This window comes from Rhincodon typus, chromosome 34 (assembly GCF_021869965.1).
Source record: "Rhincodon typus isolate 14 chromosome 34, sRhiTyp1.1, whole genome shotgun sequence".
NCBI lineage: Eukaryota > Metazoa > Chordata > Chondrichthyes > Orectolobiformes > Rhincodontidae > Rhincodon > Rhincodon typus.
In genome coordinates, this window is record NC_063365.1 from 7,128,399 (window position 1) to 7,155,038 (window position 26,640).

The following is a 26,640-nucleotide window of genomic DNA, read 5'->3' on the forward strand; positions in this document are numbered from 1 at the left end:
CAGAGCTCCTTTAAATTGCATCAAATGCCTTTTACAGTTTGTCATACTGCTCCAGAAAGGAAAATCCCCAATCTAGAGGTTTTAGGAACACTGAAAATAAGAGCAGGAGTAGGCCATTCAGCCCATTGAGACCACTGCGCCTTTTAACATGATCTGACTGATCCTCTACCTCAGCATCATACTCCCACGCTCTTTCCATACTCCTTGACACCCATAGAAAATGAGAAGTTTATGAGGGGGTCTGTTTTTTTTTTCCTGACACTTGATACAAGCACGTGACCTTACTCCTGGCTCTCCATGTGTTCCATCATTATAAGTCATTAAGTCTCCTCAGTAAAGCTTCTAGCTCTGGCTCGAATGCTATGTCATTCAGCTTTAAGCAATATAATGAATGAGCTATTTTTTCTCTGGAATTCAGCCGTCTATAGCTCGCATTTAGATTTTTGCCTAAAATTGTCTTCAGTATCATCCCTCACAAGAGGTTATGTTACTGAAATTTAAACCACTGTCACGTCCTTTAAAGGTCAAATGCAGATTTTGCAAGGGGCATTTTTTCTAATGTTCACAGATGGTTTACATTAGCAGGATTGAAAATATTTATGTGGCTCTCTGTGATTGAATTAATCAAATAATTCCTCATCCATCTACTGCGCTACTTCAGGACCATTTTGGTCCATGTTATACATAAGAGTTATAAATAACTTGCTTTCAGCACCTGAGGCCTCCTTCATTCTTTGGAAATAGTGCTTCTTAAAATACAATTCAAAGTAGTTTTGTGCTAAAGAATGATAATGCTCCCCTTGACTCTGTTTTTGACTCCTTCAAACCTCATGGTTTACTTCCTTTTCTGGATTTTTTTTTACTGCAACTCTCTTTTGAAAAATACTTTTGAATCTGTTTTGCCCATGCCACCAGCTTGTAACTTCTAACCTTCACCCCTCATTATGTTACAATTTTTCACATGTTCCCTCTGTTCTTGGCTTTATAAATATATTCTCTGGCTACTGAAGCCCATGGAAACAGCTGCTGTTTATTCCTTCTATCTAAACCTTCCAAAACTCGAATATCCGTATCTCTCTGCTTTCTGTGCTGTAAGGAGACCAACTCCAGTTTCTGTAGTCTGTCTGTGTCACTGTAGTCCCTCGTCCTTGGAACCATTCAAAACTCTTCTGTATCTGCTCCAAAATTGTCACTTACTTCCTAAACAGTGGTGCCCAGAATTGGACCCTTTACTCCAGTGGATTAGTGTAAAGGGTGGCACAGTAGTTCAGTGGTTATAGAGTCAGGGAGCTGTACAGCATGGAAACAGACCCTTCAGTCCAACTCGTCCATGCCAACCAGATATCCTAAATTAACCAGCCCTACTTGCCAGCATTTGGCTCATATCCCTCCAAATCCTTCCTTTTCGTATACTCATCCAGATGCCTTTTAAATGTTCTAATTGTACCAGCGTCCACCACTTCCTCTGGCAGCTCATTCCATTCATGCACCATCCTCTGCGTGAAAAAATTGCCCCTTAGGTCCCTTTTAAATCTTGCCCCTCTCACCTTAAAACTATATCCTCTAGTTTTGGACTCCCCCACCCTGGAAAAAAGACCTTGGCTATTCATCCTATCCATGCTCCTCATGATTTTATAAATCTCTATAAGGACACCCGTGAGCCTCCAACACTCCAGGGAAAATAGTTCCATAGCCTGAAAGGACGTTGGAAGCAGATTCAATAATAGCTTTTCTAAAGGAAAAATAAATGTTGGTGAGGGTCCTTACGGCCAAATTTCCTTAGGCTCCTGAGGAAGAAGAGGTGTTGTTGTGCCTTCTTGATTATCTTCTGCGCTTATCTTTCATGTATTGCAGTGATTGTAATGAGGTCAGCCAGCTCAGTTATGAGTTCCATAATTGGGGCTGTTAATTTGGTCCAATCAGGGAGCCCTGGCTGACAGATAAAAAGAAGAATGTCAGAGTTACTACCACTTTGATAGCTGACTTCAAAGAGGCAGTACTAAAATCAAGGATAACAATGTGTAGAGCTGGATGAACACAGCAGGTCAAGCAGCATCAGAGGAGCAGGAAAGCTGATGTTTCAGTTCTAGTTCATCCAGCTCTACACCTTGTTATCTCAGATTCTCCAGCATCAGCATTTCCTACTATCACTAAAATCAAGGACTCATTGTGTGTAAATAAAAGACGATGGGATAGTGACCTCTGGAATTATTTCAGTGGCGACGAGTGTAAAGCATGTTCCTAAATAAACTCAGTTGCAACAGTCTAGCTGAGTTGGGGTAAGCAATTCTTTCATCATGCCTTTGTTTGGGAAGCTTGACTTATTTGACATAACAAGGTGTAGAGCTGGATAAACACAGCAGGCCAAGCAGCATCAGAGGAGCAGGAAAGCTGAAGTTTTGGGTCTGGACCCTTGTTCAGAAATGAAAATCCTGCTGTTGAGGACTGGGCCCAGTATGTGGAAAGAACGGGTTACTTTTTTCTGGGCAAACGACATTGTGGCAGACGAAAAGCAATGGGTAATTCTCCGGACAGCCTGTGGAGATGAAGGTTTTTTTTCTGTTATTAGGAGCCTAACTTTCCCTGAAGCACCAGATACTAAAACCTTTCAAGAAGTGATGATCATAGTTAAGGAATATTACCACACCAAGCCTCCTGTAATTCTGAGACTCTATTATTTTTACTCGGCAACTCAAGAGCTGGGGGAATCCAAATCGGGATTTTTGACTCGGTTAAGATGACTGACAAAAGCATGTGACTTTGCTTTAATCCTGGATGAGATATTTAGAGACTGTTTAATATGCGGGATTAATGACATAACTATGCAAAAATGCCTACTAGCTGAAGCCCAAATGGACTTCAAACAGGCACTCCAACTGGTTTTATCTTAGGAAAATGCAGCAAGTGGAGCATATGCGTTGTGAAGTGGACATCCTCGCCAGGCCGACTGAGCTTGGGGAACATCACTTAAGCAAAGGCAATTGCATAGCTTCACTCGGATCATTATCCTGAACAGAGGGGACTCCAGGTCAGCCCACAGCAAAACCCCCAAACAAAGCCAAGCCTCGGCCAAACAGTTAAAATTTTCTTCAGGATCCGGGCCGGCAAGCCATTGTGGTTGCTGCCGGTATGTGGACTTGATACAGCAAAGACCTAAATTGAGTAATAGATCTAATGTACTGGTATCCAGGAGAATGCACACCGTGGAAAGTCCACCTACAGCTGGTTTGAACCAGATTTTGCTTAGCAACATGGAACTCAGAACCAATCAAACATCTGGTTAAGAGGTCACCCAGTTCTAATGGAGGTTGATACCGGCTCGGCCATATCAGTGATCGCAGAACTGGTTTTTAAAAAAATTTGTTATGGACTCCAGCCCTTAACTTTGCACAAGACTTCAGCTAGGCTGAGAACCTATACCAGGGAACCTTTACAGAGTATGGGTATAACTTTGGTTCCGGTCTGTTATGGGAAGCAGCTGATTCAGTTACCACTGATTGTAATGAAAGGCCCAAGCTTGGTGGGGCGAAACTGGTTGAGAAAGACTCATCTAGATTGGCACAACATTTCTCATTTAGAAAATGGCTGCCCAAGTGAAATCCTAATTGAATACCCGGAAGTCTTCCAGGAAGGTTTAGAGACTATCAGAGGAGCCAGGGCCACCTTACATGTTGACCAGGAAGCAATTTGGCAATTCTGCAAGGCCCACCCAGTGCCATTTGCCTTACAAGCAAAAGTAGAGGCAGAAATCAGGAGGCTGGAAAGGATAGGGATCATCAAACCAGTCCAGTTTGTGGAATGGGCAGCACTGGTCGTATGATTTTGAAGCCTGATGGGTCAGTTTGCCTTAGTGGGGATTTTAAACAAATGATAAACCGCTTTTTGCAGCTGGATAAGTACCCAGTCCTTCGGATAGAGGATTTGTATGCAAAGCTGGCAAGGGAGCTGTCCTTCATGAAGCTGGACATGAGCCATGCGTATTTGCAATTGTATTTAGACAAGGAATCTCAGAAGTATGCTACAATTAACACCCATGATGGCTTGTATCAATATACAAAACTGCCATCTGGTGTATCATCAGCCTGTTCAATTTTTCAGCTGACAATGAAGAACATTTTGCAAGGTCCACCTCAGGTTGCCATTTACCTAGATGATGTTCTAATAATAGGGAAAACAAATAAGGAGCACTTAGAGAACTTGGATATAGTCCTAAAGTGTTTTTCCAAGATGGGGATACACCTAAGAAGGGAAAAATGTGTGTTCTAGTCTCGCAAGTGAGCTACTTGGCCTCAAGAGTCAACAAGACAAGGTTACACCTGTTGGAAGATAAAGTGAGAGCAATTCGACCTTTGAAGGCTGGCTTGAAGAAATAGAGCCTCACTAGATACCAAGCTATCACGGTTTTTATTTGATTATAGGACCACCCCACATGCTACTACAGGGATAGCAGCGGCAGAGTTGCTGATGATTAGGAGATTCCACACCATGTTAAGTCTGATCGTCCCGAACCCGGGGTGGTGGGGTAGAGTGTGAAATGGCATCAGGAATGCCAATGCCAGACACAAGACTTCAAGTGAGAGAGATGGTTTGATACAGGGGATGAAGTTTGGTGCAAAAATCATGGAAATGGCCCTGTATAGTTAAGAGGCATTGTCAACGTGAGGTTAGGTCCAGTGACACATAAAGTTCAGATAGGTGCGATGGTCCTGAACAAGCACGTGGTCCATATGAAAGCCACAAATTCGCAAAAGGTGAGGGGGCAAAATGTGCCCTGCCCCTCCAAACATTCAGAAAGACTGCCAGAATCCGTGGATTCACCCTCTCCATCAAGCATTGACAAGTCCGCAGAATCAGAGATGGACATGACAGATGTTGCCACTCGACGCCTTTGCTGTGGAAAGAAGAGAGTGACATTCTACTGAGGCGCTCCTGGCACAAGAGGCAAGCTCCCATATGTTGCACGCTGCCAGTATCAGATGCTCAGTCAGAGGAACCTGACCTGGTACTAAAACAGCCAGGAGGCTCTCTAAGAAAAAAGACCAGCCTATGTCCATGGATTCAGAGGGTGAGGGATGTAGTGATTGTGACAAGGTCAGCCAGGAGGACCTCATAGAGTATGAGTTCCCCGATTGGGGCTGTTAATCTGGTCCAATCAGGGAACTCTGACTGATGGACTGAAAGGGGGGTGTCAGAGATGCTGACATTCTGAGAGCTGACTCTGAAAAGGCAGTACTAAAGTCAAGGACTGTTCATATGTAAATGGTGACTTGGTGACAGGATACCGGCCTCTATGGAGTTATTTCAGTATGAGCTTGATGTAGAGCCCTCAGTCCCTGAGTTTGGAAAAGCCATTGTCTTCCCTAAGAGCAAGGAGAGAATGGAATGCCAGCTGAGTTGAGAATGGAAAGTCCTACCTCCTGCCATAGCTCCACAAGCACAACTTCCTCTGCTGGATAGAAAGCTCTGACCCACAGGATAGGAATGATGCCAAAATCTCTCAATGTAAGAGAAAAGGAGGTTGAAACAACTCTGGCATCTCACCCTTAGTGGCACTGGGGAAGCCTTTGCAAGAGGCACTGTTTTTCTCCAGTAGAGGCAGATCAGTGGTCAACTTGATCTCATTCCTACATCGGGTTCAGGGATAATACAGAAACCAGCAAGCACGACTCTACCCAACTTCCATGAATCTCTCAAAAACATTTGAGACAGTGTGTAGGACTGGGCCTATACTGATGCTAGAGAACACTAGCCGTGCCCCCTTGTTTCCCAGTCTCTCTCAATCCATCAATGAAAACATGCACAGCACCATTTCAGTCTAGCAACTCCACCTCTGACGGTTTAGAAATCAAGAATGGGTGAAACCAGGCTGTGTCTTAGCCTTACCCTGTGCCTTTTTTCCCCTCTGTTATCTTGACTGCTGATTTCCCTGCCAATAAAAATGGAGTGTGCCTCCACTAACAATCAGGTTGGAAACTCCTCGACTGATTAAGATTGAAAGTCAAGACAAAAGTGTAATGTACCCTGTTTTGAAAATTTCTGTATACAGACGACTTTGCACTAGTTACTTAAACAGAAGATCAGCTCCAAAGGCTTGTGGATCGACAATGTGTCATGTTCTCCCTCAGATTCAGTGTCAAGGGAATTGTAGTTATGAAACAGGATGCTGTGTCTCTGTCTGTGACCAGACACATCAACAACACTACTGGTAGCAGTCAGCACTTTCTGATACTTTTTGGGTCTGTGGTTATAGAAAAACAGCCTGTTGACCAAGAGCTACATTGGGGATATTCTGATCAGCTAACAAAACTGACATGGAAAGAAGCAACAAACTGACACGCAGATCGAGATGCTTATTTCCAAGGTTCACGTTTCCATGTAATAGAGAAAACCTGGACATCTCTCACCTGCACTAACATTCAGTAACATCCATCTCCAAGTGTCTTTCTTTTTATATATGTTATTGAGATGTAGGCATCACTGGCTAGGTCAGCATATTTTGCCTGTCTGTAATTCACCAGAGGCCAATTAAAAGTCAAGCACAGGAGTCCCATGTAGGCTAAAAGCAGTAAGGATGACTGATTTCCTTCCTTAAAGGGCATTGGCGAACCTGTAAGTTTTTAACAACAATCAACATGGTCACCCTTGAGCTAACTCTTGCTCTTATTCCAGATTTTGATTGAATTCAGATTTCACCATCTGCTGTGGTAGGATTCAAATCCATGCCCCCAGAACCTTAATCTGAAGTTCTAAATTACTAGCCTAGTGACATTATCACTAAGCCACTACCTCGACTTGTCTATGTTGTCAGTTTTGCATGGAAATATACAGCCATAAATAAAGCAGATCTTAATAGGGCAAACATGCCAAGCTTGATAGTGCTTCTCTGGCTTGAATACAGGATGGAAGATGCTGTGGACATGGCTCATGCCAATAGACTAACCAGGTGTAGAGAGCTCCAAATCAATAATGCTGTCAACATTTAAATAAAAGCCCTCTATATAATGACGACAAGTGGGAAACTCCAGCTAACAGTTGATGGAAATGGCAGCCCAAGCTCTGGGCAGGAATTTGCCATCATGACAGCATATTGTTTCAGAAGCTGCAAAGCAGATGCCAACTCTACAAGCAAAGTTCAGTGGATGTTAACTTGTACCAACAGACAGGGCGAACTTCCTGTGAGGCACATGCGGCAGACTTCGCTTTTCTAGAATTTTTTAGCTCAGTTGTCAAAAGAAGTGTAGCTCATGATCTACTCTGAACTCTTTAACATTTGCAGGTTGTATTGCTATCATCTCTAGCAGATGGAAAGATGCCAATCAACCAATTCTACACCTTCATAGATTTTTACACAGACACCACAGGCCCCCTTATTCTTGCACCTCCTTTAACATTGTCCCATTTAGCTTGAACTATTTCACCTCATTCTTGCTACGGGCATGTATGTCCTCCCATTTCCCTACCTTGAATTTTACCAGTTAAGAATCCACATGTATGACCTCTTAAGTTCTGTGGCTGTCTTCCTCCTCCTTCCACATTCCAGGGCATCTGACCCTTTACCCAAAATTAGGGCACTTAAAACTCAGCAGTGAATCTGGTACAGAATCTTGGAACACCACTGTAACCCTCCCTCTGGAATGAAAACTCATAAAAAATCCATCACAACTTTTCAGTCTTAGTTAATTTTGTACCATGTTGCTATTGCTTTGTTTATTGCTGTGATCCATGGGTTTCAGTTTTAGAAAGTCACCAATTTAAATGGGGCTTTTTGAGAAGCTGTACATTCATAGGAGACAGGAGCATTTGACCCCTTGAGCCTGGTCTTCCATTCATTGTGAGCATGGCTGATCATCTGACTCAGTACCCACTTTCTCCCCATTGATCATTTTTAGCCCTAAGAACTATACCTAATTCTTTCTTGAAAACATTCAATGTTTTGACCTCAAAGATGTTCGTAGTGTTCAGGGGCATGTTGGCTAGTTGGATTAGCCATGGTAAACGTGAGGTTACTGATTGAGGTAGGGTGCTGGGTCTGGGTGGGATGCTCTTTGGAGGGTTGGTGAGGATTCAATGGACCGAATGGCCCCCTTCTGCACTGTAGGGTTTCTTTATATGTATATACTTCCTGTGGTAGCAAATTCCACAGGCTCACCACAATCTCAGTGAAAAAATGCCTCCTCATTGTAGTCCTGAAGGACCTACCCCATATCCCTCGGCTGCTCTGGGCTCCCTATTCATCAGGAAACATGTTTCCTGGGTTTGTCCTGTCAAGTCCTGTTAGACTATTATCCACCATTTCAAATTAAAGTACATAAATAATAATGAATAGGAATGCAGTGCTTTATGAAATATCTGTTCGTTAAATAATCTCATCAAGTCACTTAGTGACTGGAGGAAGAAGCTGCATATGTTTTGTGCCTTTGCATTCATTCACTATTCCGGGGTATGTAGAGCTTATTTAAAACTTTATAATGTCCTTTCCTGTGTAAACATAAGCTGCCTTCATTGAAAAGATATGAGAACTGATTGGATGCTGTGACACTAATCCAGGAGGAAATGGAAAAGGTTCAGTGGTTTTCCCACAGCAGGCTGTATCTGTGGTTATACTGTGCTTTCAGTTTCTAACAGGTAGTTGCACAATCAGTTTGCAGCTAATCACCCCTGACTTACAGTGCCTGGTTCCAACTGCACTGCAGTGCCCATTAGTGAGGCTATATATCCTCCACAGGAGTGGAAAGAGAACCTTTTACAAAACACTGCAAACTTTTCACTCTTGGCATTGTGCTCGAGTTACACTTGCATATTTTGGGTGAGAGACTGTCATCCTGCACCATTGTCTTGTCTTTTCCGAGATTTATAATGTTTCCATCTTTGTGTTGCCAGTAAGTGAAAATGGTTTTGTTGCAATGGGAATTGACAGTATAGCTGCCTAATGTAGCTATAACCGATTATGCAAGTGTCTGTTTAGGCTTGGAATTTTTGTTTCTTGGATATAAATAGATCTTTGTATGAAAAATACAATTATGCACAAGTTATTTGCATACAATGGTTAGTAATGTTTTCAGTAAAACACAATAGTTATTTCAGAAAAGACTTTTCAATATCCAGCCAGTTCTCAGATATCATTATTCTTCAGCCCTGGATTAAGGGACTTTGCATTGGTAACTTTACTTGAGTTCTTTTGTTGATTTGCTTGTTCATCCTTACTGCCCAGCTTCCTAAATCTGAGCACATGTTAAGATGTTACCTTCTGGACGTACTGATGGGTAATTGAATTTGTCCATTGTTTGTTGACTGCCAAATTAAAAGTTATGCATAAATTATTGGAAATTAAACTTAAACAAAATGTGCTGAAAACCCCTAGCACTGTTAGCCCCCCTCCCCGGCCCCACCCTCCATTCCTGTATATTCTGTTCCTTATTCTCAGACAAATTTACTAACTTGGTCGTCAGCACTCTGGTTTGTCATCCTATGAAGGGACACATTATCTACTCATTCAGTGCCCTGCTCCAGATAGACTACCTGACCATTACCTTTGAAGTACAAATATTTCACATTTCCTGAAAGAATTTGTTTATCTTGTACTGGCTAGGGTGGTGAACTTTGAGGGTCTAGTGATCATCAAATACCCATGTTTATTCACTGGACTTTTTGCTTGATAACCTGTGACCAATACACCAAGATTCAATAATGAAAGCAGTATAAAGAGTTGTTCATTTTCTATCCTAAACCATTAATGCTATAGTAATTCATGAATAATTTAGTACGTACTTAGAACCTGCGCTGTGTGATCTCATTTGACTTATTTCAAAATTTTCCCCTAAAGACAAGTTCTTAAGTTATGTTCTTTGTGGTTGCTATTTGAGAAGTTGCCAAGAATTAAAATATTCTGTATCATTTACAGCAAACCAGGCCCTCAAATTAAAGCATTTTATAGAATTTAAAGCCTGTGGGCAGCGTGGTGGCACAGTGGTTAGTACTGCTACCCCACAACGCCAGGGACCTGGGTTCACTTCCACCCTCGGGCAACTGTCTGAAGTTTGCACATTCTCCCCGTGTCTGTCCTCCCACAGTCCAAAGATGGGGAGGTTGGGTGGATTGGCTGTGCTAAATTGCTCGTGTGTGTGTGTGCGCGCACGCGCAGGGGTTAGCCGTTGAGAAATGCAGGGTTACAGGGAATACGGTAGGGGGGTGGATCTGGGTGGGATGCTCTTTAAAGGTCAGCATGGACTCATTGGGCTGAATGGTCTACTTTCACACTAGCAATTCTTATGATTCTAAGTGCAAGGGTTATTAGACACATTTATGACGTACAAGGCCATCACCTCCCTCATAAAGTAATCCCATACAGTTTAAGGAATTTAAGCTTTCTGCAAGTAAGTGTGCATACCATTGAGTGTTCCTTTTTACTGATCTGATTTAGCTGCTTTGTTTAATTGCTGGACAAGTGGTTTTTATTCCAACCAAAGTTTTAGCACGTAGGGATTAGTTTTTCCACTTGACTTCAAAATTGCTGAATGCCAAAATGAAATGTGATGACGATACAAGAGTGCACTGTAACATCTATCGCCTCATTCACGTTTACTCAAGAATTCCCATACACCAGCAACCAAAAGAATACAGCCTGATCTTGAGATTGCATATCAGAGCTCCGATAGTTTCATAAATGTAATCTATTACTGGTGAAATACTGCAGGCTGAAAGAGTTGCCTTTTCATGATGCTCTTTTATAAGAGTGGCAAGTGGCTTATGTACTTAGGGAGCAAACCTGTAGAGTCATAGTCATACAGCACGGAAACAGACCCTTCAGTCCAACCAGTCCATGCCGAACATAATCCCAAACTAAACTAGTCCCACCTGCCTGCTCCTGGCCCATATCCCTCTAAATGTTTCCTATTCATGTACTTATCCAAATGTCTTTTAAATGTTGTAATTGTACCCGCATTCACCGCTTCCTCATTAAGTTCATTCCACAAGCGAACGACCCGCTGTGTAAAAACTTTGCCCCCATGTCTTTTTTAAATCTCTCCTCTCACTTTGAAAATATGCCCCCTAGTCCTGAATTCCCCCATTCTAGGGAAATACCAACTGCCATTAATTCTATCTATACCCGTCATTGTTTTATAGACCTCAATAAGGTCACCCCTCAACCTCCTACACTCCAGGGCAAAAGTCCCAGCCTTTCCAGTCTATTTTTTATATCTCAAACCCCCCATTCGTGGCAACATCCTGGTAAATCTTTTCTGAACCCTCTCCAGCTTCATAAAATCCTTCCTATAACAGGGCGACCAGAACTGCACACAGATCCAAAGAGGCATCACCAATGCCCTGTACAATCTCAATGTGACTTCCCAACTCCTATACTCAAAGGTCTGAGCAATGCAAGCAAGTTTGCTAAATGCCTTCTTAACCACTCTGTCTATATGTGATGCAAACTTCAAAGAATTATGTACCTGCACCCCTAGGTCCCTCTGTTCTACACCACTACCCAAGGCCCTACCATTAATTGTATAAGCCCTACCCCTGTTTGCTGTACCAAAATGCATTTATCCAGATTGAACTCCATCTACCGTTTTTCAGCCCATTGACCCATTTGATCAAGGTCCCTTTGTAATTGTAGAAAACCTTCTTCACTGTCTACTGTGCCACCAATTTTGGTGTCATCCACAAACTTACTAACCATGCCTTCTGTATTCTTGTAGTTCTGATTCCTCAGCATTTGACTGCATGGCATCAAGAACCCCCAGCAAAATTGAAGTCAGTAGGATTGGGGAAACTTACTGGTTGGGGAAATACTAAGCACTAAGGAAGGTAGGTTGCATGTTGAAGCCCCTCATCTCCGACCCAAGATATTCCTGCAAATAGGCTTCAGGGTATTGTCCTGTTGATCATATTCAGCTATTTTATAAATGACCTTTCCTCCAACATAGGATTAAAAGTTGACGCTTGCACAGTATTCAGTGCCATTTGCAACTCCTCAGGTACCGAAGCAGTTTGTGCCTGCATGCAACAAAATCCAGACAATATAAAAGCTTGAGCTGAAAGGTGACAGTTGTGCCAACAATGACCATATCTAACTAAAGAGAGTTTGGCTATCTACTCTGTACATTCAAGAACATTATCATTGAGGCAATTTTATTTTTAATTCATTCATTGGATGTGGATTTTGCTGGCTGGGCCACATTTATTGCTCATTCCTAGTTGCCCTTGAGAATGTGGTGGTGAGCTGCCTTTATAGAACTGCTGCAGTACATTCGATGTAGGTACACCCATGATGCTGTTAGGGAGGGGTTCACAGGAGTTTGAAGGAGAGGTGATGTATTTCCAAGTCAGGATGGTGAGCAGGTTGGAGGGGAACTTGCAGGTGGTGGGTTCCCAATGTGTCTGCTGCCCTCGTCCTTCTAGATGATAGTGGCTGTGGATTTGGAAGATGCAATCTAAGGATCCTAGGTGAATTTCTGCAGCGAATCTTGTAGATGGTACACACTGCTGCTGCTGTCTGTTGTTGGTGGAGGGAGTGAATGTTTGTGGATGTGATTCCAGTCAAGTGGGCTGCTTTGTCCAGGGTAGTGTCAAGCTTGTTGAGTGTTATTGGAGCTGTGCTAATCCAGTCAAGTGGGGAGTATTCCATCACACTCCTGCCCTGTGCCTTGTAGATTGCGGACACGCTTTGGGGAGCAAGAGAAGTGAGTTGCCTGCTGCAGTATTCGTAGCCTCTGACCTGCGCTTCGAAGCGCAGTACTTAAACAGTTAATCTACTTCAGTTTCTGGTTAATGTTGATAGTGGGGCCTTCATGATGGTAATGCCATTGAATGTCAATGGCGATGGCTAGATTCTCTTTTGATGAAGATGACTATTGCCCAGCACTTATGTGGTGCAAATGTTTCTTGCCAATTGTTAGTTCAAATCCGGATAGAGATATATCCGGGCCTTGCTGCGTTTGGATGTGCACTGCTTCCGCATCTAAGGAGTTGTGAATGATGCTGAACATTATGCAAACATCAGTGAACTTCCCATTTCTGACCTTTTGGAGGGAGATCATTGATGAAGCTGCTCAAAATGTTTGGGTCTCGGACGTTCCCCTGAGGGGCACCTATAGAGGTCCTGAAGTTGTGATGACTGACGTCCAATAACTGCAATCATCTTCCTTTGTGCCAGGTATGACTCCAACCAGCGCAGCGTTTACCCTCTAATTCCATTGATTCCAGTTTTGCTAGAGTTCCTTGATGCTGCACTTGATCTAATATGGCCTCGATGCCATGGTCAGTCATTCTCGCCACACCTGTAAAATTCAGTTCTTTTGTCCATGTTTGAACCAAGGATGTAATGAGGTCAGGAGCTGAGTGACCCTGGCAGAACCCAAATTGAACACCAATGAGCAGATGTTTGCTAAACAAGGAGATAGCAAGAACTGCAGATGCCGGAGTTAGAGTCAATACTGTGTGGAGCTGGAGGAACACAGCAGGCCAGGCAGCACCAGAGCAGCAGGAAAGTCGACCTTTCAGTCCTGGACCCTTCATCAGGATGTGAAGCATGTTGCTTTTAATTCACCATGATCGGCATGTAGTGGTAATGATGTTATCACTGCAGATGCACTCTTGCTTTGTTGTCAGCATCTTCCAAATCCTTATCTCTGCTCCGAGAAGGACATGGACAGCAGATGCCTCAGGACACCTCCATCTTCAAGTTCCCCTCAAACCACGATAGATGGTAATCACTGGACGTGCAGCAATCCTCACATCTCAAGAATGATTTTTTTTAAAATTCTGCCCATGCAGAAGAATCTTTACTGATTTCTCAATAAATCATTGAGCTTACACAGTAATGGGTGGCATCTTCTATAGATAAAGGAGATAGAGAGCCATATTCAGCAATGTTGTGTTTACTGTCCTGGTGTGTTAAATAAGTTATCCTGTCTATCTGTCTCAGTATGTAGAATTTTTTTTTTTTGAAATAACAAAGAAGTTTTGTGTTAATGTTACATTGACCAAGGTGGAAAGTGTCTCTTATAGATGCTTGTGATTCACACTCCAACATATTTTTAGTGAATATTTGGATATCATTGTTTGTTTGCTTCACAATATTTTCCAGATAGGAGAAAAAAATGTCATCTTTGACTAACAGTAAAATGATTGATAGGTTTCTGCCAGTGCATTTCTGAAAAACTGATCTCATGCTTGAAAATCAAAGCCAATTCTTCAGATATCCCCAAATCCAAATGTGCTTCTCTGAGGCAAATTATTTGAAATGTTTTGAAATGTTTTGAATGGGATTGAATGGAGTGGTCAGGTTTTTCATTAATAATGAAATAATAGAAGTCTCTACCAGACAGAAAGAAAGCTGCCAATAAAGATGTTTCATTTCCCGCCGTCTTCCTCCTTTTCCCAAAACCCCTCTAGTTCATGTTCTGCTATGTTTGTGGACAAGAATGTACTTTAGGAATGGGACCTTAAGCCCAGTTAGATCAGTGGACAGGTATTGCCCCCTCCTCCATCTCTTTCTCTGCCTTCCTCGCCTTCTCTCTCAAAATGCATTTTCACAGAATCCCTACAGTTTGGAAGCAGGCCATTTGGTCCATTGAGTCCATACCTTCTCCCAACCCTATTGCTGTAGCCCTGAATTTTCAATGCCCAATCCACCTAGTCTGCACATCCCTGGACACAATGGACAATTTAACATGGCCAATCCCTCTAACTTGCACATCTTTGGACTGTGACAGGAAACCGGAGCACCCGGAGGAAACCCATACAGACACCAGGATAATGTGTAAACTCCATGCAGAGTCTCCCCAGGGTAGAACCAAATCTTGGTCCCTGGTGCTATGAGGAAGCCGTGTTAACCAATGAGCTGTCCCATTAGCATGGTTGAATAACAACCATCTAATAGATTTCTGTATTATACAACTATAAACTGCAGGTGGACATTATTCTGTCTATATTGTATTTTAACAGATTCCTCTGTGAGCTTTTCCAGCATCTCCTGTTTTTATGTCCAATTTTCTGAATCAGCAGCTTTTTAGATCAAAGGTTATAGGCCATATTGATAGTGTATGAAATTTTGCGTTTACGTTGCACTGCGTCACACTTCTCGGAACGTTCAAAACTGTTTCACAACCAGTGAACCATTTTTGACATGCAGCCACTATTTCAATATAAGCAACAATGTCCAATCCAAAGGACTTTGAAATATATTCTTAATGCAGGAAGATTTTTTTTCCATTTGTTACTCTTAATACTACAAGTGAATGCAAGTATAAAATTATTTCCCTGTTTTGCATTTTTCTACACTTGTGAACAGAGACACTTACTTGTATCTCATAAGTCTGCAATAAATCTTAAGAAAATCTCATATAAATCCATCAACCTTCATTGATAATTAATTAAGGCCATAAATTGGTGCATTCATTCAGGCTCTAAATTTTGCCATTGAAGATGCGTTGCCTGCAGATAACTTCTGTCTCTCGGAAGAGGAAAACATGTCTTTTTGTTTGCCTGACACATACTTCTACAAATCCATAGCAGTTTTGTACCTATAGATCACTCAGCTGCCAAAGCAGAAAAGACCAGCAAACAAATGTTGCCATCTCTACATCAAAAATGTCAGTGTGCCTAATTCTAATGTGTACAGACGTAACAAATAGTGCTAGGTACAGTGTTAGAGTCAGACGCAATTAATCTGTCAGAAATGCTGACAGTGATCAGTCCCTTTAACACAACTGAGTGAAACAAACAACCAGTAAAATGCTTACTTAATTCAGGATGTCTGGAATAGGCTCTTACCTAATCACTTTGATTACGTGGCACAAATCAATTTGCATTTATGAAATACTGCGCGGTTCTTGTTTTGCTTTTAATTGGGACAGACTGTAAAGTATTTGAAATGCAAAAAAAAATCCATCCCATCATGGTTCATCATGTAATGTCATCTCATGGATCAGGCACAAGATGATCCTTGAGTTTGTGTGTTGAGACCTGAGTCATCCTCAGTTATATTTGTGTCTCAGTACTTAACCCCTCGGTCTGATTATGTGAAGTCAGAAGTCACATGACACCAGGTTATAGTCCAACAGGTTTATTTGCGCCTATGCTCCAAAAGCTTGTGATTTCAAATAAATCTGTTGGACTATAACCTGGTGTTGTGTGACTTCTGACTTCGTCCATCCCAGTCCAACACATCATGGCTATGTTTATGTGAAGACTAACCTACTTTGACTGAGATATGAAATCATGCATTTTGGCATGCGTCTATACCTTCAGAAGTTATCCAGGCAAAGGAATACAAAGAAGTTTAAACATATAAAGGGGTTAATATATGACGAGAAGCATAGAAAAAAAGAAAATATTACCTCGTTGTGAAGGGGAAAGATTTGTGCAGAATGCTTATGTTACATCTTACAAATGAAGTTAACCATTCCCACCCCTCAAGTTCACTTCTGCTTGCCTGGACTTTCTGTTCTTCAATCTCCCTTCACAACTATTGTGCTGAAATTATGAACAAATTTCCATTAAAACCCATATGTTTATAAAAATCTAATTTCTTATTTCTTCCTATTTATTTTTTAGAAACAGGGAATTCTATTAGCGCCTTCATTTTTGCCTGGATGATGTGCTTGAGTCTCTAGAATGGGACCTGAACCCACAAGGTTCTGAATCGCACGTGAGACATCATGAGGTGGATCAAAAAAAATGTAGTTGACCCCAAGTTTGCTTTTTTAAAATTTGTCATAGTTGAATATTAGCCAAAATGGCAGTGACAGTGATAAATACAGCTGCCACCTCAGCGCAGTACTAGTACTTCCCATGAGAACGTTCTAGTTTTCTGAGACAATCACCAGACATTTTCAGTGAACAAGTTTTTGCTGCCCTTGATTCTTCCCCTTTTCCTTTCTCCTGTCTCTTCCTCTCTGTTTCTTCTTCTTCCTCTTCCTCCTTTCACCTCTTGCATCTCTTTTCCTTTCTGCCTCTCCTGCCCATCTATCTCTTCCCATCTCTATATCTACTTATTCTCTCTCTACCCATTGTCTTCCTCTCTCCCTCTTACAGTCTCTTCCCTCTTCATTCCCTCCTGTCTCACCCACTCATTCCCTAAACCACTTGAATCATTTCCAACATGACTCCAGAATTTTACCTTCCTTTTCCACACCTTGACATTCTGTGTTTGAGGTTTATATTTGTTCTTTCTTAATTTTCCGTGCCTTGTACAATCTTTAGGCTTTAAAGTCAAACACTGAATTGCACTCTGCATTACCACTTGGTAACTATTTTTCAGATTTCTCAATGTCTTTGTCTATCCCTATCTCTGTAAACTCTCTTGGTGTACACGCCTCTGAGATCTCCGCAATCCTGCAATTCTTGGTTTTAATTGTTCCACCATTGGTGGCCATGCTTTTACCTTCCCAGGTCCTAAACTCTGGAATTCTGTCCCGAAAGCCCTCTAGAAATAAGGACACATAATCATTGACGACTCACCTCTTTGATTTTCCCTCATCAATTATAATGGACCGCTAACCTCATGGCCAAATATCAAGTCAAATTGACTCAACTCAGTAAATTAATTTGGTGAATCTGATAGTAAATAGTAAGAAATCTATTCATGACAGTATGCCTTAGTCATGATTTTGAGAACCTCACAGTACCTCTCCATAGCACCTTGCATTTGCAGATGATACATCTTTAACTATTTTATCCTCAAGCTGCTAATGATTTCCTGGAAAACTCTAGATATAAAGTTAAAACTCTGATCAGATTGTTTCTCAATTTGAGTCCATTATGAGTAAAAGAAACTGAGTTAAGGTTTCCACTGTTACCTTAGCTGTAATGGTCCTTAAAGGAGTTCCTTCTGGAAATCAGGTTGTCAATTCTATATTTGTAAGTATATACTAATATCCTGCTTTTGTTTTCACTAAAAGCCATACACAATCTACTGTCACTTGACTGAGACAAGGTTCGGTGTTATGGATCAGCTCATAATCGTCAGCCATTATTGCTGTTTGTCTAGAAGTTGGAATCCTTTGTTCCTCAATATGAGTTTTTCTTGCAGAAGGTAGTGAGTTTTTAAATTCCTCTAAGAGCGTAAGGTCTCTGAGGACTCCATGAGTGGTTTCAACTTCTAATGCTCATATCCACCTGTCAAAATGTCTTAATGCTGTCTAATTCAGTGCCCAGCCCATTTCCTTAAATTCTGGAACCTTTGCCGATATGCCTTAGGCACTAACTCATATAGCCAGTTTTTGTGTTTTTAATGGCATCGTGATCCTGAGAAACCTTCTCTAACAGTGAAGGTTAAACTTCCAGTGCTTAACTTGTCAACTTAACCTGTATGAGAAGTATCCAGTTGTCTTTTGCCAAATTCAATTGTCTCGCTATTTTCGCAATTGTTATGAAGAATGCGTCCATATTGTTTTCCTTTAAATGATGACTCAGATTCTCCCCGTCAAAGCCTGCATCAATATCTGATGTCTCCTTTTCCAACTATATCATTTTAAGCTCATATCCATATTCTGTCTTTTTTGACTTCCTTCTACTTCCCATTACAATTCTAATTGTAGCAAATCCCCGAAATATCTGTCCGGCTAACACAAAACACAGTCAAGGTTTCTGTATTTTGCAAGTGCTAAGATTTATTATAAACAAGTAGACTGTAATCACAGATAAACAATTATGAACTGTCAACATATAAACTCACCTTACACGCAAGTACAGACAATAAAACATTGATGTCACGGTGCGGGGGGGAGAGAAATGAAAACTGGGGAAGCAGTTCAATTAACCCAGATCACAGGGTTCTCTGAGATTATCCTTTTTGCTTGTCAGAATTTTCTGTTCTAGAGGGCATATTTTTAAGGTGAGAGGAAAAAGATTTAAAAGGGACCTGAGGGGAAACTTTTTCACACAGGATGGTTTGTGTGTGGAATGAACCTAGAACATAGAACATAGAACATAGAACAGTACAGCACAGCACAGTACAGGCCCTTCGGCCTACGATGTTGTGCCGAACTTTTACCCTAATCCTAAGGTCTATCTAACCTCCACCCCTACCTTTATACTATCATCCATATGCCTATCTGATAGCTGCTTAAATGCCCCTAATGAGGCCGACTCCACTACCTTCTCCGGCAATGCATTCCATGCCCCGACCACGCTGAGTAAATCTACAGAGGAAGTGGTAGTTGCAGGTACAGTTACAATGTTTAAATGACATTTGGAAATGCACATTGAATAGGGAAGGTTTTGAGGGATATGGACCAAATTCAGGCAAGCGGGACTAGTTTAGCATGGGAGACTTGGTTGGCAAACTGAGTTGGGCCGAAGGATCTGTTTCTGTGCTGTATGAATCTTCTTCTCTAAGTTCTTTTCCCTTCTTTGTTGCAGGCACAGGCAATTGTTACACTAATTGTAAAGTGTGTTAGATACTGGTTAAAGCAACAGCTTGCAGCAACTAGTGAGAGGGAAAATAAACTGGCTTTTTTGAAGCTTCATTTATTTTCTTGGAGAGAAAGACACATCTGTTTCTTGCTACAGTCTGAAGGCTCCTGCCTACATCACTCACACCCACAAGCTATTCGGTTACCCAGAAGCTGATCAGATAGTTGTTTTCAGGCTGATGGCCTTGGTCATCCACAGGTGGTCACAACCCCACAAACCAGTCCGCAGCCCATTCTCACTCCTCACACACCCTTGGTGCTGGCCCATTTACAAACATCCTCCCCTACTGTTTGATCAAAGCAGCATTGTAAAGACCATTCACAATGAGTTTCAGTAACTAGCTCAATAAAATTGCAGCAATCCTTTCCACAGTGCTTCATTTTCAGCAGCCTTTTTCCCATTTCAGTCCACAATCAAAAACACAGAAACAGAAAAAGACACAGTCTGTACACTTCAATTAGATTAAGGGTTTACTTCTCACCTTAAAAACTTTGTCATATTTTGAACATGGATTAATATTCTCCATATTCTAAACTCAAGTGTTAATTAAGTGAAACCAACAGTTTAAAGGCTATTTGAAGTACTTTTACAGATATCGTAGGTTAACCGCATTGTCAATATTTGCATTTTGTGCCAAATGATGCAAATAAAAGTTTCCAGATATGTGCTGAATTTGCTGATCTTGGGCATGACAGCAACTGACATTGCCCCACTTGGCCTCAGCAGCTGTGGTTAGAGCGAGATAGAGAGGGAAGCATAATGTGGATTTCACTTCACATTATCGTACACTTCCCCAAGGAAAATACCAGTAAAGAGTTTTACACTTGAGCAGGCTAGCCAAAGGAAGTGTCTCCTGGAAAATACAAGGTTTAGAAAAAAAAACAAAGTTATATACAATTTGTGTGTCACAATACAGCCATACACCAATTTAAAAATGTACAGGTTTGTAAATCTTGCAAAAAAAATGAAATCGGAGTTTTGTTTGGAGTAATACGGAACTATTTTAGCTAATCTCTCTTCATTTTACAGTCCATTAGCTTAATAGAGAGTGGGAATCCTTCACGAAGTTTAGAACAAGTTTGCCGATGGGCTCACACTCAACAGCGCTCCGATCCAGGACACTCCGAATATCACGACCATGCTATATTCCTTACCAGGCAAGATTTTGGTCCTGCAGGTATGCAAGGTACTGTATTGTTCTCGATCAGGTATGTGCAGTACTGCAGTGTGTGCAGTCTGAATTCTAATCTGTAAAGGTAACTTCTTAAGATTACAATTATAGTTTCAAATATAATACAAATATATGCTGCATGCCAATAATATGTTTAAATAGAAATAGTAAGCAGAAATAGTAAGCCTTATGCGCTATTTTTGAGCCATCCAGTTTTGAAGCTCACGGCTTCTCATTCCAGAGGCTCCTTTGTTTAGCACAGCATGCTTTTTTCTTAGAAGTCCTTTGCATTCCCAGTCTGATGTTTAATCTTTTATATCCATATAGTACTTGAAATTTGAGTGGTATTCTCCCTGAATAAATTTCAGCTGCAGAAAATGCCAGAGCTTTGCTTGTTTTTATAAAGGTTGAACTTGCGCGTGTTCTATCTTTCTTTCTTTCTTTCTTTTTCTCTCTGTCTCTGGCATTTTTTCTGTGCAGCACATTAAAGAACTTGTCTCCGCATTTTAGCTTTCACACTTACCTAGCAGACTCCTAATGAATATGGTGGCTCCTCCTTGTATTTCATTATGTTAGAAAACCAGTGCATGATTGTCCGAGTTCAGAATTTATAGTGTTAAAAAGAATTGCTTTCTAACATTAATAATGTTTTGTAACAATTGAAGACCTTTTCAAGTAGTATATTTTGTTCCTGTTTTTCACTGATTATGGTTCATTAATTCAAAAAGGTATGTGTTTCCTTACATCAATTGTTTATTGAACAACTGCCTATTATATATGTTGCAGTCTATTTAATGCCCATGAGTAAATTGTACATTGCCATATATAATAATAGCCATTGTACCACATTTTTATGACTGCTTAAATATAATCTTATTTTTCTTCATAGCCTGCATTTGCTGGCCTGGATTAATAGAACATAACACACTATCCTCATTTTCTGTCAATGGAAAAAGTAAAACATTTAAATAACAATCAGAATCAGTCAAAAGTATTCCTCTTTCAGGATGCTAGTTATTGAGGGGTGCTGTCTTCATTATGAGCAGATTAAATTGAGCTTTCTTTTGAGCGGTGACTTGAATCATCTTTACTAACAGTTCTCCCTGCATGTTGAATCTCCTGAAAAGCTAGACTTGCATGACCTGCACAAAATTGAATAAACTGAGATATATAATCAATGAAACAATTTCTCACCTTCACTGTGCATAGCTGGATAACTGCACACTACTTGATCGAGGAATGTATGTAAAATTTAGTTTGTTGCTTTTAATTTTTCATATTCAACTTCTGTGTCACACTGCTAAATGTCTCAGTAGCATTGCTAGCATAGCTGTACTTTGCTGATGTGTGATATCTCTGGCAGAAGATCTATCCGCAGTAAAATGTATGAATTCGATCTGTCTGAGAGGTTTGTGTGCAGAGATTGTGATGACATACAGGGGGCTGGTTTAAATTCTTCTATGATTGCATTATTTTTCACCATTCTATCCATTGGCAATAATGCTGGAGAAGCTTTTTAATACAAGGTGACCCTTTGCAACATTGAGGGAGTGCATTTCCTTCCAGTTCCATTCAATGGTAGACAATACAGCACTCACTAGCTGCTTGCAATCACTGGTATCCTGTACTTGCAGAAGACTGCAGTTCTAGCAGAGCCATGTACCTGCTCCACCTGCTTGTCTCTTTATTCCTTTTAATGCTGCTGGTATACACATGTTCAGCTGCACCAGGTTAGAAGAGGGCATCAGCTGGAACTCCAACATGGTACCACTGGCATGGCGTCCAACACGCGAGCCAACCTTTCATCCATCGACTACATTTACACTCCTCGCTGCCTCAGAAAGGCAGCCAACATAATCAAAGACCCCTCCCACCCCGGCTTTAATCTCTTCCAATCTCTTCTGTCAGGTGGAAGATACAAAAGCTTAAACACTCAGATCAACAGATCCAAGAGCAGTTTCTTCCCCACTATTATCAGACTTCAGAATGGATCTTTCAAATTTCAAATTTACTGTTGATCTAGCTCTTTGTGCACCTTCTGTGCACCTTCTCTGCAGCCGTAACATTGTATTCCTCGCTCTGTTCTATTACCCTAATGCACTTTGTATGGTATGATCTGCCTGTACTGCATGCAAAACAAAACTTTTCACTGTACCTAGGTCCATGTGGCAATAATATTTGAAATGAAGTCAAATCAAATCCTAATCCATCCATTTCGCAAACTTCTAGCAGACATTGACTGTGTGAGAGTTCACACTCTGACCACCATGGCATTGATTCAGCTCCCAAGTTTGCAGCATACAGTAGAAAGGCATTTTGGACCCCTTCTTAACAAAAACCTTGGCAAACAATTCCCAGTACCTTACCTCGCAACGTAATAATAAGAAGCTTTTTACTATGTATTATATCAATCTGTTGCTTTTTAAAATTTATTTAGATAGCATTGGAGCTTAAATTATGTTTTCAGTTCATTCAAAAACATGAATCTAGGATTTCTGATTTCCCTTATCCTTGACATTTATTTCATCTCTCCTTTAACTGGTCCAGTTGAGATGGGGAACTACCCCTGGGAGTTTGATAAAGCCCTTTCTCGACACGGCAGCTGGGAAGGTCAGATAACTGGCTGAGGTAAATCTACCTCATTCTTTTTCATCCTGTGTCTGCCTTTACTCGTAGCCCTGGGGACTGAATGCAAGGGCTGAATTGTGGATGTCAGTCAGTGTTTTGTCAGTCCCTGGAAAAGTACTGTACTTGGAATGTTCAGATGCTGAATTTTTAAAGTCCATTTCATGGACTTTTGGTGTTATCACTTGAGGCACCACATACTCTACATTCCTTCAAATTTGATTCTCTGAGACTATTATTTAAAGAGCTACGGCCAACGGAACAGAATCTAGCATAGGGTGAAAACAATAGGGGAGAAGTTTTAAAGCTGCTGCTGCATAAAGGTAGTACAAAATGGAAATGTGAATGCAGAGTATAGATATTCTTCTGTCACCGGGAAACTGAGCTGTAATCCAACTCAGAATATGGCTGGAAATCTAAGGGAAGGGTTTGGCAAGTCATTTGCTATTTTTCTAAACTAAAACTTGAAATAATTTTATACACAATTAAGACATTACTAGGTGACGTTTTTCTTTTAAGGTTGACTTGAGGCAGGCTTTTGATGCATAGGGAATTTTACTCTGTGCAGGGGTGCATCTGACTAACACTGGTAATTCTTTTTTCACACGGGACTGTCTGCATGAAGCTCCCAGTTAATTTGTAGCTCCAGTCTTGGTGAGCAGAAAAATAGTAAAGAAATTTAGTCACCACATGAACTGAGCTGTTCATAAGAAATAAAGTAATAAGCAGTGTGAACTGGCCTAGGGCCAAACACATGACCAGTTCCAACTAAAAGGACAAGGGCAGCAGATACATGGGAACACCACCACCTGCGAGGTTCCCTCCAAGCCACTGACCATCCTGACTTGTAAATATATCGCTTTTCCTTCACTGTCACTGGGTCAAAATCCTGGAATACCCTCCGTAAAAGCACTGTGGGTGTGTCTACAGCATATGGATTGCAAAGGTTCAAGATGGCAATTCACCACCACCTTCTGTAGGGCAACTAGGGACGGGCAATAAGTGCTGGCCAGCCAGCGACACCCACATCCCACAAGTAAAAAAAAAAATCAGTTTAGATTTAAAAAGGGCAGGTGAACCATTTTTTCAAATGTGATCCCTCCTGGTTGGAAAGAGATCCAGTTAACTAATAATTGGACCTCTGGAGTCCAAAGCTGCCTTATAAGGAAGCCTGTTTTATACTTCAAAACAATATGTTTCATTGATCAAATTGAAGGAGAAAACAAATATTTCAAGTCAATTGACATCATGTAAACCTAAAATTTTAATTAGCTATTATACTGCGAATACTTAAACATTTAGGGAGAGCTTGCTTTAGGTTCAAATGTAACAAAAATAATGTGTCAATGCTTCTATTAAGAGTGGAGAGAGGAGTTCAATATACGTGCATTCATCATTTATATGGTGACGTCCCTCTTTCATCTCAGGCAGTTGTTTTCATTCAGTCAATACTTTTTTTTTTCAGTTTAAAGCAGTTAATTCCTGTTACTTAATGCTTTAAAACTTTGTCTGGTATTGACATTATGAAAGCCAGTGCACAGCTGTGATTTTAATTTTTAAGAAAAGCATATTTAACCTCCATGCATTTGTTATCCCGCCAAAATGAAAGTTATTTGAATGTGCTGCAGCGGTCTTTTTTTGGCAAAGGGAAAATGAAATGGAAAATGCTGGAAATAATCAGAAGATCAGGCAACATCTGTGGGCAGGAGAACAGAGATAACCTGGTTTCAAGTCGGTTGCTGTCTGATCTGCTGAATATTTTCAGGACTCACTGTTCTTATTTCAGATTTCCAACATACACAGTACCCTATTTCTCGATTTATGGTGCAGGAAGCATTGTTTTATATTGACGCTTCAGAGGGTTTACGCAGCTGCAAGGTTTATAAGCTGTGTGTGTGAGAGAGAAATGAATTGGTGCTGCTCAGACTTTCTCATGAACTTTCTGCTCTGTATTGTGCTTAGGTTATGCTCCTGTAACAGGCATGTGCCATCCACTCCGAAGCTGTACACTCAACCATGAAGATGGATTTTCCTCTGCATTTGTGGTAGCCCATGAAACTGGTCATGTGTAAGTGTGCACTGCTGCCACAGTACTGCAATGCAGACACTGGGTGGGAACAGCTCCATATAAGCCAAATTGCAAGCGTTGTGGTACAAAATAAGTACTTGGCCCTATCCATGTTGGTAAATAAATTGAGTGAAAGGGGGCTAAGCAATATTTAACTACAATATGAAACTTGATTCACATAATTATATGAAAATGTATATATCCTATATAATATTGCATAATATATAAATATGAACAATAACCGATGCTGTTACTGCAGGCAATATGGTGTAGAATTAAATGATGCAGCATCAGTCCCAGCCATATCAGGGACTCATCACAGCATTGATTCTGCCCAATATTCTTCTACTGAGAAGATGTGTTCACCTAGGCAAGTGTTAGACCCTTTCTCTGATTTGTTAACACTAAAATGCTTGGTCCCCTCTAAGAAGGGATTGTGTCACTTCTTTTTTTAGCTACCAAAAAAGTTCAGTAAACTTCTCCTTGGTTTTCTGTGCTCTGATAATTGCACAGATCAAAATGGCAGGAGTTTTGGGACAGTGGTACTTGCAAGTCACCACTCTTCCACAACTAGCAAGCAAAAAGATCAGGCTACCCTTCAACAGTGGTACACTCCTCAATATCACCGTAATAGCATCAACCTCAGAAAGCTTTGACTATTATGAGCTGGTGATTCATTTTCTATGAAATTGCTAATGGACAGTAAATCGAGTGAGGCAAAAGTAAAGCTTTATGGACTTTGTGATCCTTTCCTAATTGCTTTCTTTTCTCACCCTTTCTGTTTGCTCCTTTTTTTCTCTTCTTTTTGTGAATGGCTATTAATGCTTTCTGTATGTTGGCTGCATCTCTTAACTCTTGTCTCACTGTTCCTCTGTATATTTTCTGGCCACTATATGGTCCCAACATTGGGATGACCAAAAATAGACTCAGTTCAGCTAAAGGAGCAATATGTTATCATTTTATTAGGCAGTTTACTGCCATCTGGATTAAAACTTCAGTTGAGCAATTTCAGATCATAACCTCAGTACCCCTTTCTAGTTGGATGTCAGTTGATGATTATGCTTTTCCGATTTGCTCCTCACCTATATCTAGCTTATGTTTCTTTTGTTCTCCCATGACTAGCTCCTTGTTTTGCAGAATCATCCCTTCATCATCTAATCTTTCCTGTTTTAATCCCAATCACAGACCTTCCCTTTTGTTCAGCCCTGCCTCTCCCCCCTCTTCCTTTTCTCTTTTTCCCTCCCTTCTTTTTCCTGCCTCATTCCCCTGCTGCTTCTCCTATTCTCCCCTCGCTCCCTCTTTATCCTTGCCCCTCGCTCCCCTCCTTATCCCTGTGCCTGCCCCTCGCTCCCCT

The 26,640-nt window shown here is 41.0% G+C and overlaps 1 protein-coding gene across 1 annotated transcript in view; it reads left to right on the top strand.

Annotated features, from left to right (window-relative positions):
* LOC109926409 (A disintegrin and metalloproteinase with thrombospondin motifs 3) overlaps nt 1-26,640 on the top strand; it is a 176,883-nt gene that overhangs the window by 102,038 nt on the left and 48,205 nt on the right. Inside the window, exons 6-7 of the mRNA XM_048616431.1 lie at nt 20,452-20,608; nt 25,181-25,286. Of these exons, the coding sequence (XP_048472388.1) occupies nt 20,452-20,608; nt 25,181-25,286 (263 nt within the window). The remainder of the gene's footprint in view (nt 1-20,451; nt 20,609-25,180; nt 25,287-26,640) is intronic.